The sequence below is a fragment of the Sapajus apella genome, unplaced genomic scaffold (genome assembly GCF_009761245.1).
Source record: "Sapajus apella isolate SASKATOON/1434 unplaced genomic scaffold, GSC_monkey_1.0 scaffold51, whole genome shotgun sequence".
Lineage (NCBI taxonomy): Eukaryota > Metazoa > Chordata > Mammalia > Primates > Cebidae > Sapajus > Sapajus apella.
The window spans coordinates 2,240,815-2,256,231 of NW_022436991.1; the positions used below are offsets into that span (position 1 = coordinate 2,240,815).

The 15,417-nt window shown below is 49.9% G+C and overlaps 1 protein-coding gene across 5 annotated transcripts in view; it reads right to left on the reverse strand.

Moving 5' to 3' along the window:
• Window positions 1-15,417, reverse strand: part of SNX29 (sorting nexin 29) — a 588,630-nt gene that overhangs the window by 42,580 nt on the left and 530,633 nt on the right. For all 5 annotated transcript variants that reach the window (XM_032243340.1, XM_032243341.1, XM_032243344.1 and 2 more), the window contains one exon: window positions 2,615-2,754. In XM_032243340.1, the coding sequence (XP_032099231.1) occupies window positions 2,615-2,754 (140 nt within the window). The remainder of the gene's footprint in view (window positions 1-2,614; window positions 2,755-15,417) is intronic.

Sequence of the window (15,417 nt, forward strand, 5' to 3'; positions counted from 1 at the left end):
ATCTGACACCTTCTAATTTTTTGATGTTGGCAAGTACTTCATTAAGAAAAATAACAAAACAAAACCCCACTATACTGGCTAAATAAAACAAGTTGGAGAACCAGGCTCAGTCTGCTGGCTGCAGGCTTCCCACCTACAGCCCCAAAACATGGGCTATGGTGCCAAACACCCTAGGATCGTCATGTGCTGGGTGGGGACCCCAGGATCAGCCAGGTCACCCCTCTGAGCCTCACTTTCCACAGCACTATGAAATAGATTTATATAATTACATTGTAATTATGAAGTATCATAAACCCTGAGAGGTTGTCAGTTTGATGGCCACTTTGTAAGACTCCACCTAATAAAATGGAGCTACGGGGCCCACCTCATTGGCTGTCCAGAAGATGAGATGAGATGGATGCTGTGAAATGTGGGGCACCCACAGGAAAGTGGGGGGGTCCTCTCTTTAATGAACAACCCAGTTATATTCAGTGACTCAAATGGACTTATCACATCCAAAATCAACATTTGAAAGAACCAAGGAGAAAATCTGTCAAGATTTATAAGAATAATTACACTTTGGAGGTTTATTTCCTTAGCCAGGAGATTTTTGTTTGGCTTTGTTTTGTTTTAACCAGAAATCTCTCAGGCTCAGCTTTCCAGCTGAGACAGAAGTCTCGCTGCTTTCTCTGGGCTGCACATGGAGAAAGGACATGATCCCGTGGAGATTCACCAGCTCCAGCAAGGTTTGGTTGCAGCTCATCCATCATTACCCAGAATGAAACAAGCTGCACAGTCTAACCTGTAATCCCATCCTGCTCAGAAAGGAAGAAGAAGAAGGGGGCAGTGTGATTTGGAACAGTGAGGAAAGCCAAAGAGCTTTTACTCAAAGAACTGTTTAATTTTACCTGGGGTCTAGAGCAACATGTAGTCAAAATTCTAGCATCAACGCTGTGTCTTTTGCCACAGCCTCCCACTGAAATTCTTGTTTTTTTTAAAGTCTATAAATTGGACCTTGTGTTCTGTGTGCTAATTAGGCACAAAAGGTTTCTCTCTCAGTGCTGACTGATGGCAACCAGCAGGGCTGAGATTCACAACACACTGAGAGGCTCCCATTAACGTACAGTTTTTACAATTCGGCAGATGAATGTTTGGGAAACACTGGACTGGAGATGCCTGTGCTGCTGGAGCCAGGCGGGGGTGAGGGCGGCGGGGAGGGGACATCAACTTGCAGACAGGGCAGAGCCTCCTGCTCACACTCTCAGCAACAGCAGCATCTTAGGAGCAACTTGCTAACTCCATTTTCACTAGGGAATTCAGTAGATGCGCGGTGACCCAGCAAGAGGCTAATTCCCCATGCACCCCGGGCCAGGGGGCTGTCTCTAAGAGAATGAGAACTCCTCACGTGATCTATCATGGCCATTTCCAAATATTGAGATCAAAGCCCTGGTACCACAAATAAAAGGAGAATAGGAAAATACAGTGCTCTAGATACTGTCTTCTATTCAGGATAAAAAGATACCTGTTATCACAGGAAGCACAAAATGATGATGTCTTCTCAAAGAAACCTCCAAACAATTAGAAAATCTAAGCGACCATCTTGGAGACAATTTCAAAAGACCTAGGCAGGGAAGAGGGGCAGCTGCTGATGTCTATCTGGATGGTAATGCGGGACACACCCCATAGACAGAAGCACACCCCATAGAAGCCGACTCCCAAAGGTGCACCCCACAGAGAGGAGGAGAAATCAGCCCTCTGTATGGAACCCAGCATCACCATCAGAACAACTGTTAAAGAGCTACAGTGATGAGAAACTCTTACTTTATCCCAGCAAATCACACCGACCCAGACCAGTGCTTCTGGAATGATGGGTCCCAACCCCACTGGTCTTGTCTATACGTGCCTGCCACCACGTTCAGCTAATTTTGGCATGCCTGGCTAATTTTTGCATGCCCAGCTAATTTATGTATTTTTAGTAGAGATGGGGTTTCACCATGTTGGTCAGGCTGTCTTGAACTCCTGACCTCAGGTGATTCACCTGCCTCAGCCTCCCAAAGTGCTGGGATTACAGGCGTGAGCCACCATGCCTGGCCTGAAGCATAATGCTTTTCTAAGTGCATAATATGTAAACTCCTTTTTTTTTTTTTTTTAACTTTTACAAGAAAGAAGAAGGCAAGCAATTTAGGCCTATTAATATTAACGTTCATTTTAAGTAATACTCATATAAAGATAATCTAAGTTAATACTGGTAGGAGTCTGGGAGAACTTTTCCTTGGGTTCATCACCCAAGTTTGAGAAACACCGACACAATTTGTTTTAGTTTTGGAGTATCTATGGCTGCACAGAAAATGAATCTTTCCTTGATTGAAACGTGTGAAAGTATAAAATCACAAAGCCCTGTGAGCCTCAAATCAACAATGCCCATTTGCAGGCCTGCTCTCTTCCCATCTCTTTAGAAGCTCCAAAGCCTGAGGTCTGGCCTCCATCTCAGCACCTGAAACAGCCCCTGGAGTTCGCCTGGGTCCCCTGGCGATCAGGGCATCATGGAGGACCCTGTGCTCCCTGACCTTCCAAAGAGACCAAGAAAGAAGCGCCGGCAGGGCTGGAGGCGTGTGCCCGCGGGAGCGGTACTTACACGAAGAAGGGCATCAGCTGGATGAGAGTCTCTTTCTTGGGGCTGGCGGCAAACTCGGGGACCATCTGGATGACTTTGTTCATGACGCTACGCAGGTAATTCTGGAGCTGCTTTCTGCGTTCCTCAACAAACTTGGCATCCTGGGGAAACAAAACACGTCTTCCCTCAGGTATGTGTTCCTCACCTGGTCAGAAACGACCCCGTACAACAGGCAATCATCCATCAGAGCCATCCAGACAGCCAGCATTTATTGAGTCACTGCCTTGCACAAATGGTCCCTAAGCCCTTACACGTATTATTACATGTAATAACAAGAAAGATGCTCATTATATTATGATTAGGTGGAGGAAAAGCAGGTCCAAGACCTATAGCTGGTGTGTTCCCATTCAAATGGGACAGTTATTTAAAAGGCACCAAAATGTGCCAAATGTGGTGCTGGGGGCCAGGGGAAGAACAACAAACACCAATTGTCACTGCTATGGCCTTCATGGAGTTCACAGGCCAGATAGGAGACACAAATAAATCCAGTGAGCGCACAGGTCACACTGAATAACACTCCAGAACATGGGCTTAATTTTGGCTTCAGGGGAGTTTCTCAAAATACAAATCAATTGCCACTGATTAAGAAAGATATTTTATTAGCATTTCTGTATTCTCTTGACAAACTAGGGTGAATGGTAGCGTGGTCCCACCCATAGGGCCATACCAGGCTGGGCTGAGCTGGGCAGTGTGGCCCCAGAAGGAAGGCACAGGTACCCAGGTCTGAGCAGGTTCCACCACTCAGTGAACAGGGGCTCTGTGCTCTGGAAGCCCCTCACTCATCCTGCAGACCCCATGCCACCCCACCCCTGTGTCTGCTTGGTGTTTGCAGACAGGGCCAGCTTCCTAGGTGTGCAACCCATGCTGTCACACAGTCCACACGGGGACTGCATGGTGATCTGCTGCCCACCTGGAGATTCTCATTAATTTGGAACCAGGTGCTCCATACTGCATGTTGGCATGGGCCCCACATATTCCATAGCCAGTCCTGCTCTGTGCATCTGTGCTAAAGACACCCTGGGCAGTGAGCGTGGGCGCCAGGAAAGGCTGTCTCTGAGAAGGTGATGCTCCTTCTGGACTGAAGACCAAACAGGGTGAAGAAACAAAGAGCTGAAAGAGGGCAGTGGAGGAACAGCATCCTTCCAACCTCACAGAACACGAGGAGGAATGTTCTATGAAAACGGCATGTAACCAACGAGGAACTACAGTCTGCAGCGGGCCTCGGGACCTCGCCCAGGAGGCCCCACAGATCGGGTGGGGCACTCGTCTCTGCTCTTCCTGTGCAGGGACAAAGCGGCCCAAGGCAGGGGCTCAGTTACAATCTGTCGAACCTAGAAAAGCCACCTAGCACCATGTGCCCTGGTCTCTGATGAACAGCTCCCACATGCCAGGCACAGTGGCTCATGCCTGTAATCCCAATACCTTAAGGAGGCCGAGGCAAGAGGATCGCTTGAGCCCAGGAGTTTAAGACCAGCCTGGGTATCCCAAGGCCCAATCTCTACAAAAAACTGAAAAAAAGTAGCTGGGCGTGGTGGTGTGTACCTGTAGTCCCAGCCACATGGGTGGCTGCAGCTGGAGGATTGCTTAAGCCTGAGAGGTAGAGTGCACAGTGAGCTATGATCACACCACTGCATTCCAGCCTGGGAAACAGTTAGATTCTGACTGTATTAGTCCATTCTCACATTGCTATCAAGAACTACCTGCGAATGGGCAAATTTTTTTTTTTTTTTTTTTGAGATGGAGTCCTGCTCTGTCACCCAGGCTAGAGTAAAGTGGTGCAATCTCGGCTCACTGCAACCTCCGCCTCCCAGGTTCAAGCGATTCTCCTGCCTCAGCCTCCCAAGTAGCTGGGACTTCAGGTGCATGCCACCAAGCCCGGCTAATTTTTGTATTTTTAGTAGAGATGGGGTTTCATCATGTTGGTCAGGATGGTCTCGATCTCCTGACCTCGTGATCTGCCCATCTCAGCCTCCCAAAGTGCTGGGATTTCAAGTGTGAGCCACCGTGCCCGCCTATAAACCACATTTTCTTTATCCATTGACATCTGTGACATCTTCACTCATGCTCCATTCTCAGAGCTTTCCCTGTCCTTACAACAAATCCAAGGCTGGTCGCTGAATTTCAGAAAGGTGGGGAAGTTGCACAAAGGGTCAAGACCAGGAGGTGGCTGAGCAGGGCCTTCCATCAGGCGGCAGGGACAGCCTCCCCCAATACAGAAGACAACTTTCAACCTTCGGAATAAAAACGCACGGGTTCCTCTACAGCAGGCTTCCCCAAAGCAGGGTTCAGTTCTCTGAAATTCTACTTCCAGGTTGGCTTTAGTAGAAGCCATTTACCGTGGGAAGAGGAGGAAGCCTGGCCCCTGAGTGCAGGTGCGGGTGGGGCTGCCTCACTCATCCTCCGCCCCTGACTTTCCCTCAGGTCTCACTCTGACCCTAGCGGTGCATACACCATGGCCTGAATCACAGCATAGGACTCGGTAGAATGTGATCTGAGGAGTGTGGAAGATTCCAGAATAATTCATGGAAGGCTATATTCTTGCCTGTGACTGGGTTTTTTTGTTACTTTATTTTATTGTAATTTTTTTTTCTTTGAGACAGAGTCTTGCTCTATCGCCCAGGCTGGAATGCAGTGATGGGATTCTGGGTTCAAGAGATCCTCCTGCCTTAGCCTCCCGAGTAGCTGGGATTACAGGCGACTGCCACCATGCCTGGCTAATTTTTGCATTTTTAGTAGAGACAGGGTTTCACTATGTTGGCCAGGCTGGTCTTGAACTCCGGACCTCAGGTGATTCACCCACTTTGGCTTCCCAAAGTGCTGGGATCACAGGCATGAGCCACAACACCTGGCTGAACAATTCTAAATATGGCAAAAAGCAGAGCAAATTTTAATGAATCCCTACAATACTTTCTCCAAAAACTCTTAACTCTTTCCCGTATTTATGTCACAATTTTTACCTTATTGCTAAGGTATTTGAAGGTAAATTATAGTCATGACATTTTACTCCTAAATACTTCAGCGTGAATTTCTGAAAAATTAACATTTTCCCATTTAACCACAATGGCATAATCACCTCTAACAAAATTAATGATGACTTGGTGTTATCTAAGACCTCGCCCATGTTGAAACGTTTTGAGTTTTCAAATGTGCCTGCTGCTTGTGGAATTTTACAAGAGGAGTTACAGTACACCTCTTTATCTATCAGTTCTTTAACAGGTTGAATTCAATACTGTTCAGATTGGATTCCCCTGGGGATCACATGGGTTCTGACATTTTGGAGAATACGGTGCCACCATTTTCACCATAAGCTGCTCACAGAGGTCCACAGACTAAATGCGACCCACAGGTATGTTTTTGTATGGCCTGAGCAATGTTTTGAAACATTAAAACCAAGAGATTTCTCGGTAAAACCCAGATTTCTGGCTTCCTTTTAAATAATGAGCAGCCTTGCCAGTGGGTAGGGGCTAAGCCGGGAGCGCCTCAGTAGCGGGCCACATAATGCTGTCACTCTGCCCAGCCTGCTCCCCTGCCTGGCAGCCTCTGTGGGCCCGGGCATTTGCAAGCCCTGATTTATACCCCTTGCACAGGCAGTATGATCAGCCGAGGCCCTAGAAATGCATCCCAGAGGCTACACTGCATCCACTTCACATCACAAGGTGTCATTCCCTGAGGCTGTCAGAGACCTGCAGTACCATTTACCGGCTCTGTGGGAACGCATCTAAATCCCCTGGAATCTCAGTTTCTCATCTGCAAGATGGCGACAGGGTAGCACCTACCCCACTGGTGATAACCCAGGCTCAGCACCTGGTAGCCAGCATGGCCTGCCAGGCCTGTGGCAGGTGCTGATGATCCATGGATGTTTAACTGGGATCCTTTTCCTCGAGAAGTTTAAACATGCACAAGTGGGTGGGGACAGGCTGGGGCAAGTGTTGCGAGATAACACTCATGTGCTCAGGGAAGCTCGCAGGGAGGAGTGTCTATGTTTGCAGGGGGGCTGGAGAGAGCGTTTCACTCTGGAGAGGCAGCCTCTGAAGTTGGTACTTTAGCTGGCTCCTGGAGGAAAGGTGTGTGGCCATTGCCTGGTCAAGGTGGTACCCTCAGAGTCGGGGAAAGGCATGCCATATGGAAGGAACAGCAAATGCACAGAAGAAATCCCAGGCAGAAAGAGCTTGGCTTGCTGGAATAGGAGAGGGCAGCCCCTGTGGCTGGGTTTAGCGGTTCCAGAGGTGTAAGACTGCAGTGTCAGCGGCAGTAAACCAAGCAGAGCCATGCAGACCAGAGAACAAAGCCAGAGAGAGGTGGGAGGCCGATGATCTGATAAACACTGAGAAGGAATGCTTGGAGGACAGTAGGGTATAGGCAGCTTAGGCAGAAAGCTTTCAAACTTCTATCATGACGCTCTGCCGCTAGAATTCTTCAATGGCTCCCATGTGCTCTGTCTACCTCCCAGCATGCACAACTAAACTCCTAGTGCGGCTCAGGAGAATCTCTCGATCTGACCTCAGCATGCCTTGCCAACCTCCCTGCATGTCACCTTCTCCCCAACGCCTCCCACCCCCACCCTCACCAACACTGTAATATATCAGCAGCCCCAAGTTTATTCTCATGTTCAGCACAGTCTCCTGATGTCTCCCGTCTCTATCTGGGATGTCCCCCTGTCCCAGAAGGCCTTGCCATTGCAGTCTTTGCTCCTGTGCCAACACCTCCGATAGACCTCTCGGGACACGCCAGTGGAGGTCTCTCTGATCCAGTGCTCATTCTCCTTTCTTCAAAGAACTCGTTACTTCCCGGATGGTCTCATTCCTTCACTGCAGGCCTCTTGCTCCCCCACCTCCCTTGCGAGACCAAGCGTCTGCCTGGTTCATCCCTTTACCTCCAGAGCCTAACACGGTGCCTGGAGATCACAAGAAGCTCCATACACATTTTCTGAAAGAATAAATAGTTGTTGGGGATAAAACCAGGGGAGGCAAGGCAGGCCGCAGGGAGAATGACCTGGAGGGTGTTGCCAAAGTCCCGAGAGAGATAACAAAGACACCTGGTGGCAGAGTGGACAGACTGGCCTGGAAGCCAGCTCCCTGGTTCCAAAGAGAGCTGGACACTAGGGAGGGAGGGAGTGAAGATGGGGAACTAGGCCTTCAGAGGCCCCGTCTATCACGTGGGGCTCCCAGGAGGAGATGGGGTAATCCAGGAAAGGCCCTGACACTCTGAGGAGTGTCCAGGTCTCAAAGGGCCATGAGGGATCTATGAGTTTTCTGCTTGGGCTTCTGGAGCAGTAGCCAAAATTCAGATGAATAGCCACACAATTGGAGGCAGGCCCAGAGCAGAACCTGTCAGACTCCCCTGGGGGCTGCCTAATGAGTCCTCGCCGCCCGCCAGTGGCTTGGCTGCCACTCTGTGCAGCATCCCCATCGTAATACCACCATCAACTACGCCTGAGAGCTACTCACGGATGGCACTGGGAGTTGGTGCTTGCTTTCAAAAAGAACACTCAGGACAACTTTAATAAGAGTATTTTTCTTCCTTCCAGAAAAGGTTAATTTTATTTTGAGCTTCAGAAAGATAAAGATATCATCAAATGAAGAACACCTATTTTTAAAATGATAGAATGCTGTGAACAAGACAAGGCTCCTGGAATCAATGCTCAGGTCCCGCCCCCTGCATATCCCGGAATTTTAGTGCATCTTTGCAATATGGGTCCCGCTCCCCAACGGACCCTTCCCCAGGAGCTGCACTTCATGTAAGCTACAGGACAGAGGTGATTCTGCATTTCCAGAGTTCTTTTTCTTTTTATCAAGGAACATCAAGGTATTTTGTAAAATAAAACCGTCTGGTCTCTGGGAACTAGCAGGCAGCTCAGCCCCTTAAGAGACACCTGCTTCAGAGTCAGCTGATCTTATAACTCGTCACTGACTAGAGCATTCTAGAATGTGGACTAGACGACCAAGGACTGCAGCCACAAGGCCTCCTAGCTATGAGATTCCATCCTACACTTTTTTTTTTTTTTTTTAAACAGGGTATCTTGCTGTTGCCAAGACTGAAGTACAGTGGTACAATCAGGGCTCACTGCAGCCCTGACCTCCTGGGCTCAAGCAATCCTCCTGCCTCAGTCTCCAGAGTAGCTGGGACTACAGGTGCACATATCATGTCTGGCTAATTTTTAAAGTTTTTGTAGAGATGGGGTCTCACTATGTTGCCCAGGCTGGTTTTAAACTCCTCGGTTTAAGTGAACCTTCCTCCTCAGCCTCCTAGAGTGCTGGGATCACAGGTGTGAGCCACTACGCCTGGTCTCACACCCATTCTGATGAGACTGGCTCACCAACCCCATTTCTTCTTTCTGGGAACAAAGACAGACTGGGCTTCCCAGTATGCCTTGCAATTAGACGGGAGGCACAGGCTGACTTATGGTTACTGTAAGGTAAGGGGAGTTGGGGCAGGCCACATCCAGGCCTAGCCAAAAAATGGAAATCCCCTGCAGTCCTCTCCTCCCCCGATTCCCTTTCCCCTTACTCTGGGAGCTGGAGCCCACATGTGGAGAAAGGAGGAGGCACCTGATCTGCACTGAACCATGACCTGAATGAGAAGTTAACTCACCATGTGCCATCAAGTTACAGATTTACGCCCATGCTGGTTACCGGCACTCGTGTTAGTTGTGCTGGCTCCTGCATGGCTAACTCAGTGACTATCTGCCACATGCCTGCGTATGTTTGAGGTGCTGTGCCTTGACGGAATGTACTGGCAAACATATGTGGCCCCTGTCCTCCGGAACTTAGATCCAGTAGGGCCAACAAGCAGATACGTGAATATACCACGACGAGGGCTGGAACAGAGATAGACTTGGCTTGGGTGGCTAGGACAGCAAAGCACCCATGAGGAGGTGACTTTGGAGGTGAGACCTGAAGATTCAGAGGAGGCAATGCAGGAAGCAGAGAAGCCAGCCAGGACGCTGCTGCAGGCATTCAGGCAGGAGATGCTGGTGGCCGCGGGAGGCAAGGAGAAGCGAATGGGTTTGAGTTCTATTTCAGAGCTTACTGATCTATTTCAGGGGTGACTTGCTGATGGGCTGCAATCATTCACTCATTCAGCTATCCAGTCAAATATATTCATTTGTGGATTCATTCAGCATGCTTTCTTTGGGGGCCTACTGTGAGCCAGGCACTTCCAACAAAAAGATAAATGAGACCTGTGGATACTGCCTTTGTGGAACTGACAGTCAGCTGAAAAACACATGCAAACCAATCATTACAAAACAGTGTGGCAAAGCCATTACACACACCTGATGGAGGGCTACACAAGGTCTTCCACTGGGGAGTATGGGGTGAGGATGCCTGATCTGAATGGGTATCAGGGAGCCCTCCCAGAGGACTGTGCAGCATAATAACAACCATTGTCATTATTGGGAGCAGCAGCAGGAGGAGCCATTACTAGGAACATCTTTGGAGCACTTCCTCTGCCAGGCACTGGGCTAGGCACACCTATGCTTATGCATCACTTCCTTTCTTCTGAGCAGCCCATCGAGAGGGGCTCCCTCCTTCCCTCCCTTCTTTCTCTTCTCTCTTTTCTTCTCTTCTCTTCCCCTCTTTCTCTTTCTTTCTTTCTTTCTTTCCTTTGAGAAAGAATTTCACTCTGTTGCCCAGGATGGAGTACAGTAGCACAATCTCAGCTCACTGTAACCTCTGCCTCCCTGGTTCAAGTGATTCTCCTGCCTCAGCCTCCCGAGTAGTGGGGATTACAGGCGTATCACACCATGCCCGGCTAATCTTTCTATTTTTACTAGAGACAGGGTTTCACCATGTTGGCCAGGCTGGTCTCAAACACCTATCCTCAAGTAACCCACCCACCTTGGCTTCCCAAAGTGCTGGGATTACACACAAGAGCCACTGCTCCTGGCCAAGAAAGGGGTTTCTTCATGTTCCCAATTCAGAAGAAGGAAGCTGAGACTGAGAGGTGCCCAGGTACACAACTCCCCAGGGGAGGGGTGCAGACAAAATTGGCCCCAAGAGACCTGATTCCTTAGCCGGTGCCCTTATATCCACTCTGCTCTACGACAGTGGGAGAGAAAGGTGGCTCCAGGGCAGGGAGGAGCCTGAAGATGCCAAAGACGGTAGCTTAGGGGGACCACAAGATTCAGGAGCAGAGGACGGGGAGCTGGGGCAGCCCTGGGAAGCCACATGGGAGAATCTGGATGCTACCCAAGGAGTGACAAGCATTTTAAGCCAGAGAGTGAGAATCAGCTATTCCTTCTATAAGGCTGAAAACAGCTCTCATGCTTCAGTTTTAAAAAGCCACTCTGTTTGATCCCTAGAGCATTGAAAGCCTGCCTTTCTTCTTTGAAGCGTTAGCCAGCTGGGAGGTGTGGATGCAGCTCATCTAAACCTCAGGCCCAATCCTGCCATCCTGGGATGCAGGGAACGAGCCACCGTCCAGGGCAAATCCATGCCAACCTGTGAACTCTACTTTATAAAAGGGGGCGCCTGGGCTCCCAGCACCCAGGCCCAAGCAAGTGTTTCTGGGGAGCTCATTACACAGCTGCTAACTGGGAAGCTGATGAGAGAAATTCCTGTTACTGTGACTTTAAAAACTCTCGACAGAGACATCTGAGAGCAACAAACAGTCGGGCATGATGGGCCCTCCTAGCAGTGGTGTCCCAGACATCGCAGAGCTCCTTTTACCAGCTGCTGACTGGGCGCTTGTAGCAAAGTGTCACAAAGGAGTGTCACCTGATTAACTTGGGGAAAACAATGTAACTGCAAACTTAGAAGAGGAAACTGTTCCAATCCTTAAACTGGTACTTGGCCCCAAATATTCATGAGGAAGGTCCCGAGGCGCCCATCTGGGCCAGCCAGCAGGGCAAGGGCTTGGCGGAGAGATTGGAACAGCCCTGCAGCCTGTTCACCAGGCCTTTCTCTAGGTGATCACTGTCTGAAATGTATCAGGCATGGATGAAATAGGGGAGGGATGAGGGCTTTATTTGAAGGTTTTTTACAAGGGCAGGGAAAGGAAGGAGAGTGCAGAGGAAGGCAGGGCAGGGAAGAGGGGAGGAGAGGAAGGAAGAGAAGCGAGTAGGGTTGCAGGGAGGGAGGGAAGGGGAGGGGAGAGAGGGCAGAGGAAGGCTGAGGAGAAGAGGGCAGAGCAGTTCAGGGCAGGGCAGGCAGGGGAAGGGAGAGATGGGGACAGGAGGGTAGGAGAGAGGAGGTCAGGGGAGGGGAGAAGAGGGCAGGAGAGGGGAGCTGGGGTGGCAGTACTGGGAAGGGGAGGGAAGAGGACAAAGCAGGGCAGGGGAAAGGCAGGCATGGTAGGGCAGGGCAAGGAAGAGGAAGGAAAGGTATGGGACGGAGAGGAGGGGAGGTCAGAGGAAGGGAGGAAGAGGGAGGGCAGGGTCAGAGAAAAGGGGACAGGAGAGAACTGAGGAGTGGGCACACAGGACGGGATGCATGTCAAAGGTACCCTTGGTGGGACTCCCCTCCCCTAAGCCTCTGCAGGCACACTGCTGCCCGTCTGTGGGGATGAAAGGAGCAAGGCCCTGTTGACTCTTTCACCCCAGCAACTCTACTCCGCCACCACTGACCAAGAAAGTACTTTGGTGATAGACTGGGAAGTGGGAGGAGGAGAAGAAACTGGCCTAGCCCTGCAGAGGCCATCACGCCCTCGATCCCTGCTCCCTGGACATTTATTGAGTCCACGGGATCTGATTCAGTTCTCCATCTAAGCAAACATCTCTTTGACTTCCCTTCTGTGTCAGGCTCTGTTAGAAGAGGTGAACAGCAGCTTGTTGTCCCTGAAGGCACTATGGTTGTCCCTGAAGGTTTATGGTTCATACATGCACTCCAGAATCCGTCAGGTACCCGTGGTAGAGAGAATCCATCAACCACCTGCATGTCCTTGGGGTGCCTGCCTCCCTCGAGTATTGCTTGTGAGCCCCACAGATGAGAGGGGCCAGCCAAGTGAAGAAGCAATGGAAAACTTCAAAGTGACCCCATGGGAGGTGGAAGGATCACTTGAGCCTGGGAAATCAAGACTGCAGTGAGCTGACATCCTGCCACTGCACTCCAGCCTCGGCAAGCAACAGAGACCCTGTCTCAACAAGAAAAAAAAAAAATCTATCTATCTATATTCCCTGGGTGTTCTGTGATGGATGTAACAGTGATGGGGAGAGTCAAGTTCCCTGCATGGTACTCAAGGGCCCTCACCATCCAGCTCCCACCTGCCTCTCCAGTCACACCCTCTCACTTGGCATGGCTCCACCCTCTGGACACTTTCATAACACCAAGGAGATGCTCACACCCCAGACTTCATCTTCAGGGTCCAACGTAAATGCTTCCCTACATCCCTGGGGGATAGCTGGTTCCTGCCTGTACCATGAAGCCAGACCCCACTGCAATTGGCCTCTTCTGTTGAGACATCCTGACTCTCTCCCATCTGCTCCAAGGCCCTCCTCCTCATCGCTGTGTCCATCTTCAGTACCCAGTACAAGGCACACACTTCTCAGTGAAAGGTCACAGCTACTGTGAACCCAGTTGCTCCTAAGTGGCCCGGCCACTTCTTCTGCGCTGCTCAACACTGTCCGGTGATTTCCTGCCCCACCTAGAACAAACTCCCAAGTTCTCAAGTCCCATAAAAGGCTGTGGGAGAGCCTGAGGCTTTGAGCTTTTGAGATGTTACTCTAAAGTGGGCGGATGACAGATCACAGTCCCAAGCCCTGGGTGGCTCCAGTGGGAATTCCCATGAAAGCTCGGAGGCTGCACCACAGCACTCACTTGGTATCATTAAACTGTGCTACATGTTAGAACAGAACATAAAACCTGATCCCTCACCTACAGTGAGGATGTGCCCAAATCGAAACTTAACCGCAAACACAAGAAGGAAAGCATGTCTCTTTCAGAAAAGGAACGGGGCTCCACATGGAGCTGAAGGCCCAGTCATGCTCTCCTCACACGTGCTTCTTGTAGCAATAATCAGACCTTTATCACGATCTCCCTACATGCCAAGCACAATGTGAAGTGTTGACTTCCATTATCTCAGCATACCCTGCAACAGCTTCGTGAAATAGACAGTAAATCCCCATGTAGCAGATGAATAAACTGAGGCTCCAAAGGATTAAGTGGCTTCTCCAAGGTAGCCCAGCTGAGCTCAGAGACGCGTCTACCTGAGTCCACACCTGAGCTCAGCAGCATGAGGTTATCCTGCCTCTTAAGACCCAAGCATTCATGACCAAAGGAAACCTGCCGCTTTGCTGAAAACAGAAATGAAAAAATGGACTAGTCCTACAGTTCAATAGGGCAAACCAAAATGCCAGAGTTCTAAAAACTTTCCTCCTGGAACAGCGATAAATATTTGTGTTTGGATGAAATCTCATCTTTTTATCTCAACAGAACTCCAGCCTTGAACCTGGGAGGCAGAGGTTGCAGTGAGCCGAAATGGCTCTTCTGCACTCCAGCCTGGGCAACAGAGTGAGACTCTGCAGGGGAGTGCCTTTGCTCGAGAGATTGCATATGGCAGCCTGTCTCCCCACAGGCAGGAGCCCACCTGCGATGACTCATCTACCCTCCATGGTGCTTGGCACAGACTGGGCCCTCGGCAGGACACAACAGATGATTCCCATGGCAGGAAAGCTGTGGGCTCTATTGCAGCTAAAGCCTATTTTTTCTTTGTTTTTGACTTTGCAGCCAAGGGAAACTGCAGGCTGGACAGCTGGGGGTAGGGGGGCAGTAAGAAGAGGAGGAAAAAGGATAGTTCAAGCTTTTTTTTTTTTTTTTTTTTTTTTTTGAGACAGAGTCTCACTCTTATGTCCACGCTGCAGTGCAGTGGTGCCATCTCGGCTCACTGCAACCTCTGCCTCTCGGGTTCCAGTGATTCTCCTGCCTTAGACTCCCAAGTAGCTGGGACTATAGGTATGCGCCATAATGTCCAGCTAATTTTTGTCTTTTTAGTAGAGACAGGGTTTTGTCATGTTGGTCAGACTCATTCTGAACTCCTGAACTCAAGGGATCCCCCTGCCCCAGCCTCCCAAAATGCGGGTATTATAGGCCTGAGCCACTAGGCCCAGCCTCTTCCTTATGCAGTTTGGCCTCATCTGTTGAGACATTTTGACTCTCTTCCATCCACTGCATGGCCTTTCAGCGTCCACCCTGTCCCTGTATCCATCTTCAGCCTCCCAAATATGTGAAATTTCAGGTGCCCACCACTACACCCAGCTTACTTTTTGTATTTTTAGTAGAGACGGGTTTCACCATGTTGGCCAGGCTGGTCTTGAACTCCTGACTTTGTGATTGCCTGCCTCAGCCTCCCAAAGTGCTAGGATTACAGGCATGAGCTATCATGCCCGGCCCATTTGTTGATTTTTAGAGACAAGGTCTCACTATGTTGTTCAAGTTGGTCTCAAACACCTGGGCTCAAGCGACCCTCCCACCTTGGCCTCCCAAAGTGCTAAGATTACAGGTGGGAGCCACTACACTCGGTTTCACTCACATTTTTGTATCTGAGGTCCAAAGAGAAAAAAACAAAAAGGAAAGATATTTTCTCGTCCATGCCTGTTTACTGCCAGGACCCCCTTCCATGGAACCCAAAGACAGGATCTGGGTTTCCCACATGTTCTTTCCTAAAAGAGCTCCTAAGACCATTAATTCCAGAAGCCAAGACTGGTCTGTGGAATTCCAACTGGGAATTCACAGTGCCCCAGATACTTTATGTCTCAGTCTTCCCTGGGGCTGCCCCCCGCACCTCCCCAACCCTCTTAGCAATTGCTTGGGTGGTGTGGGCCTTGGACC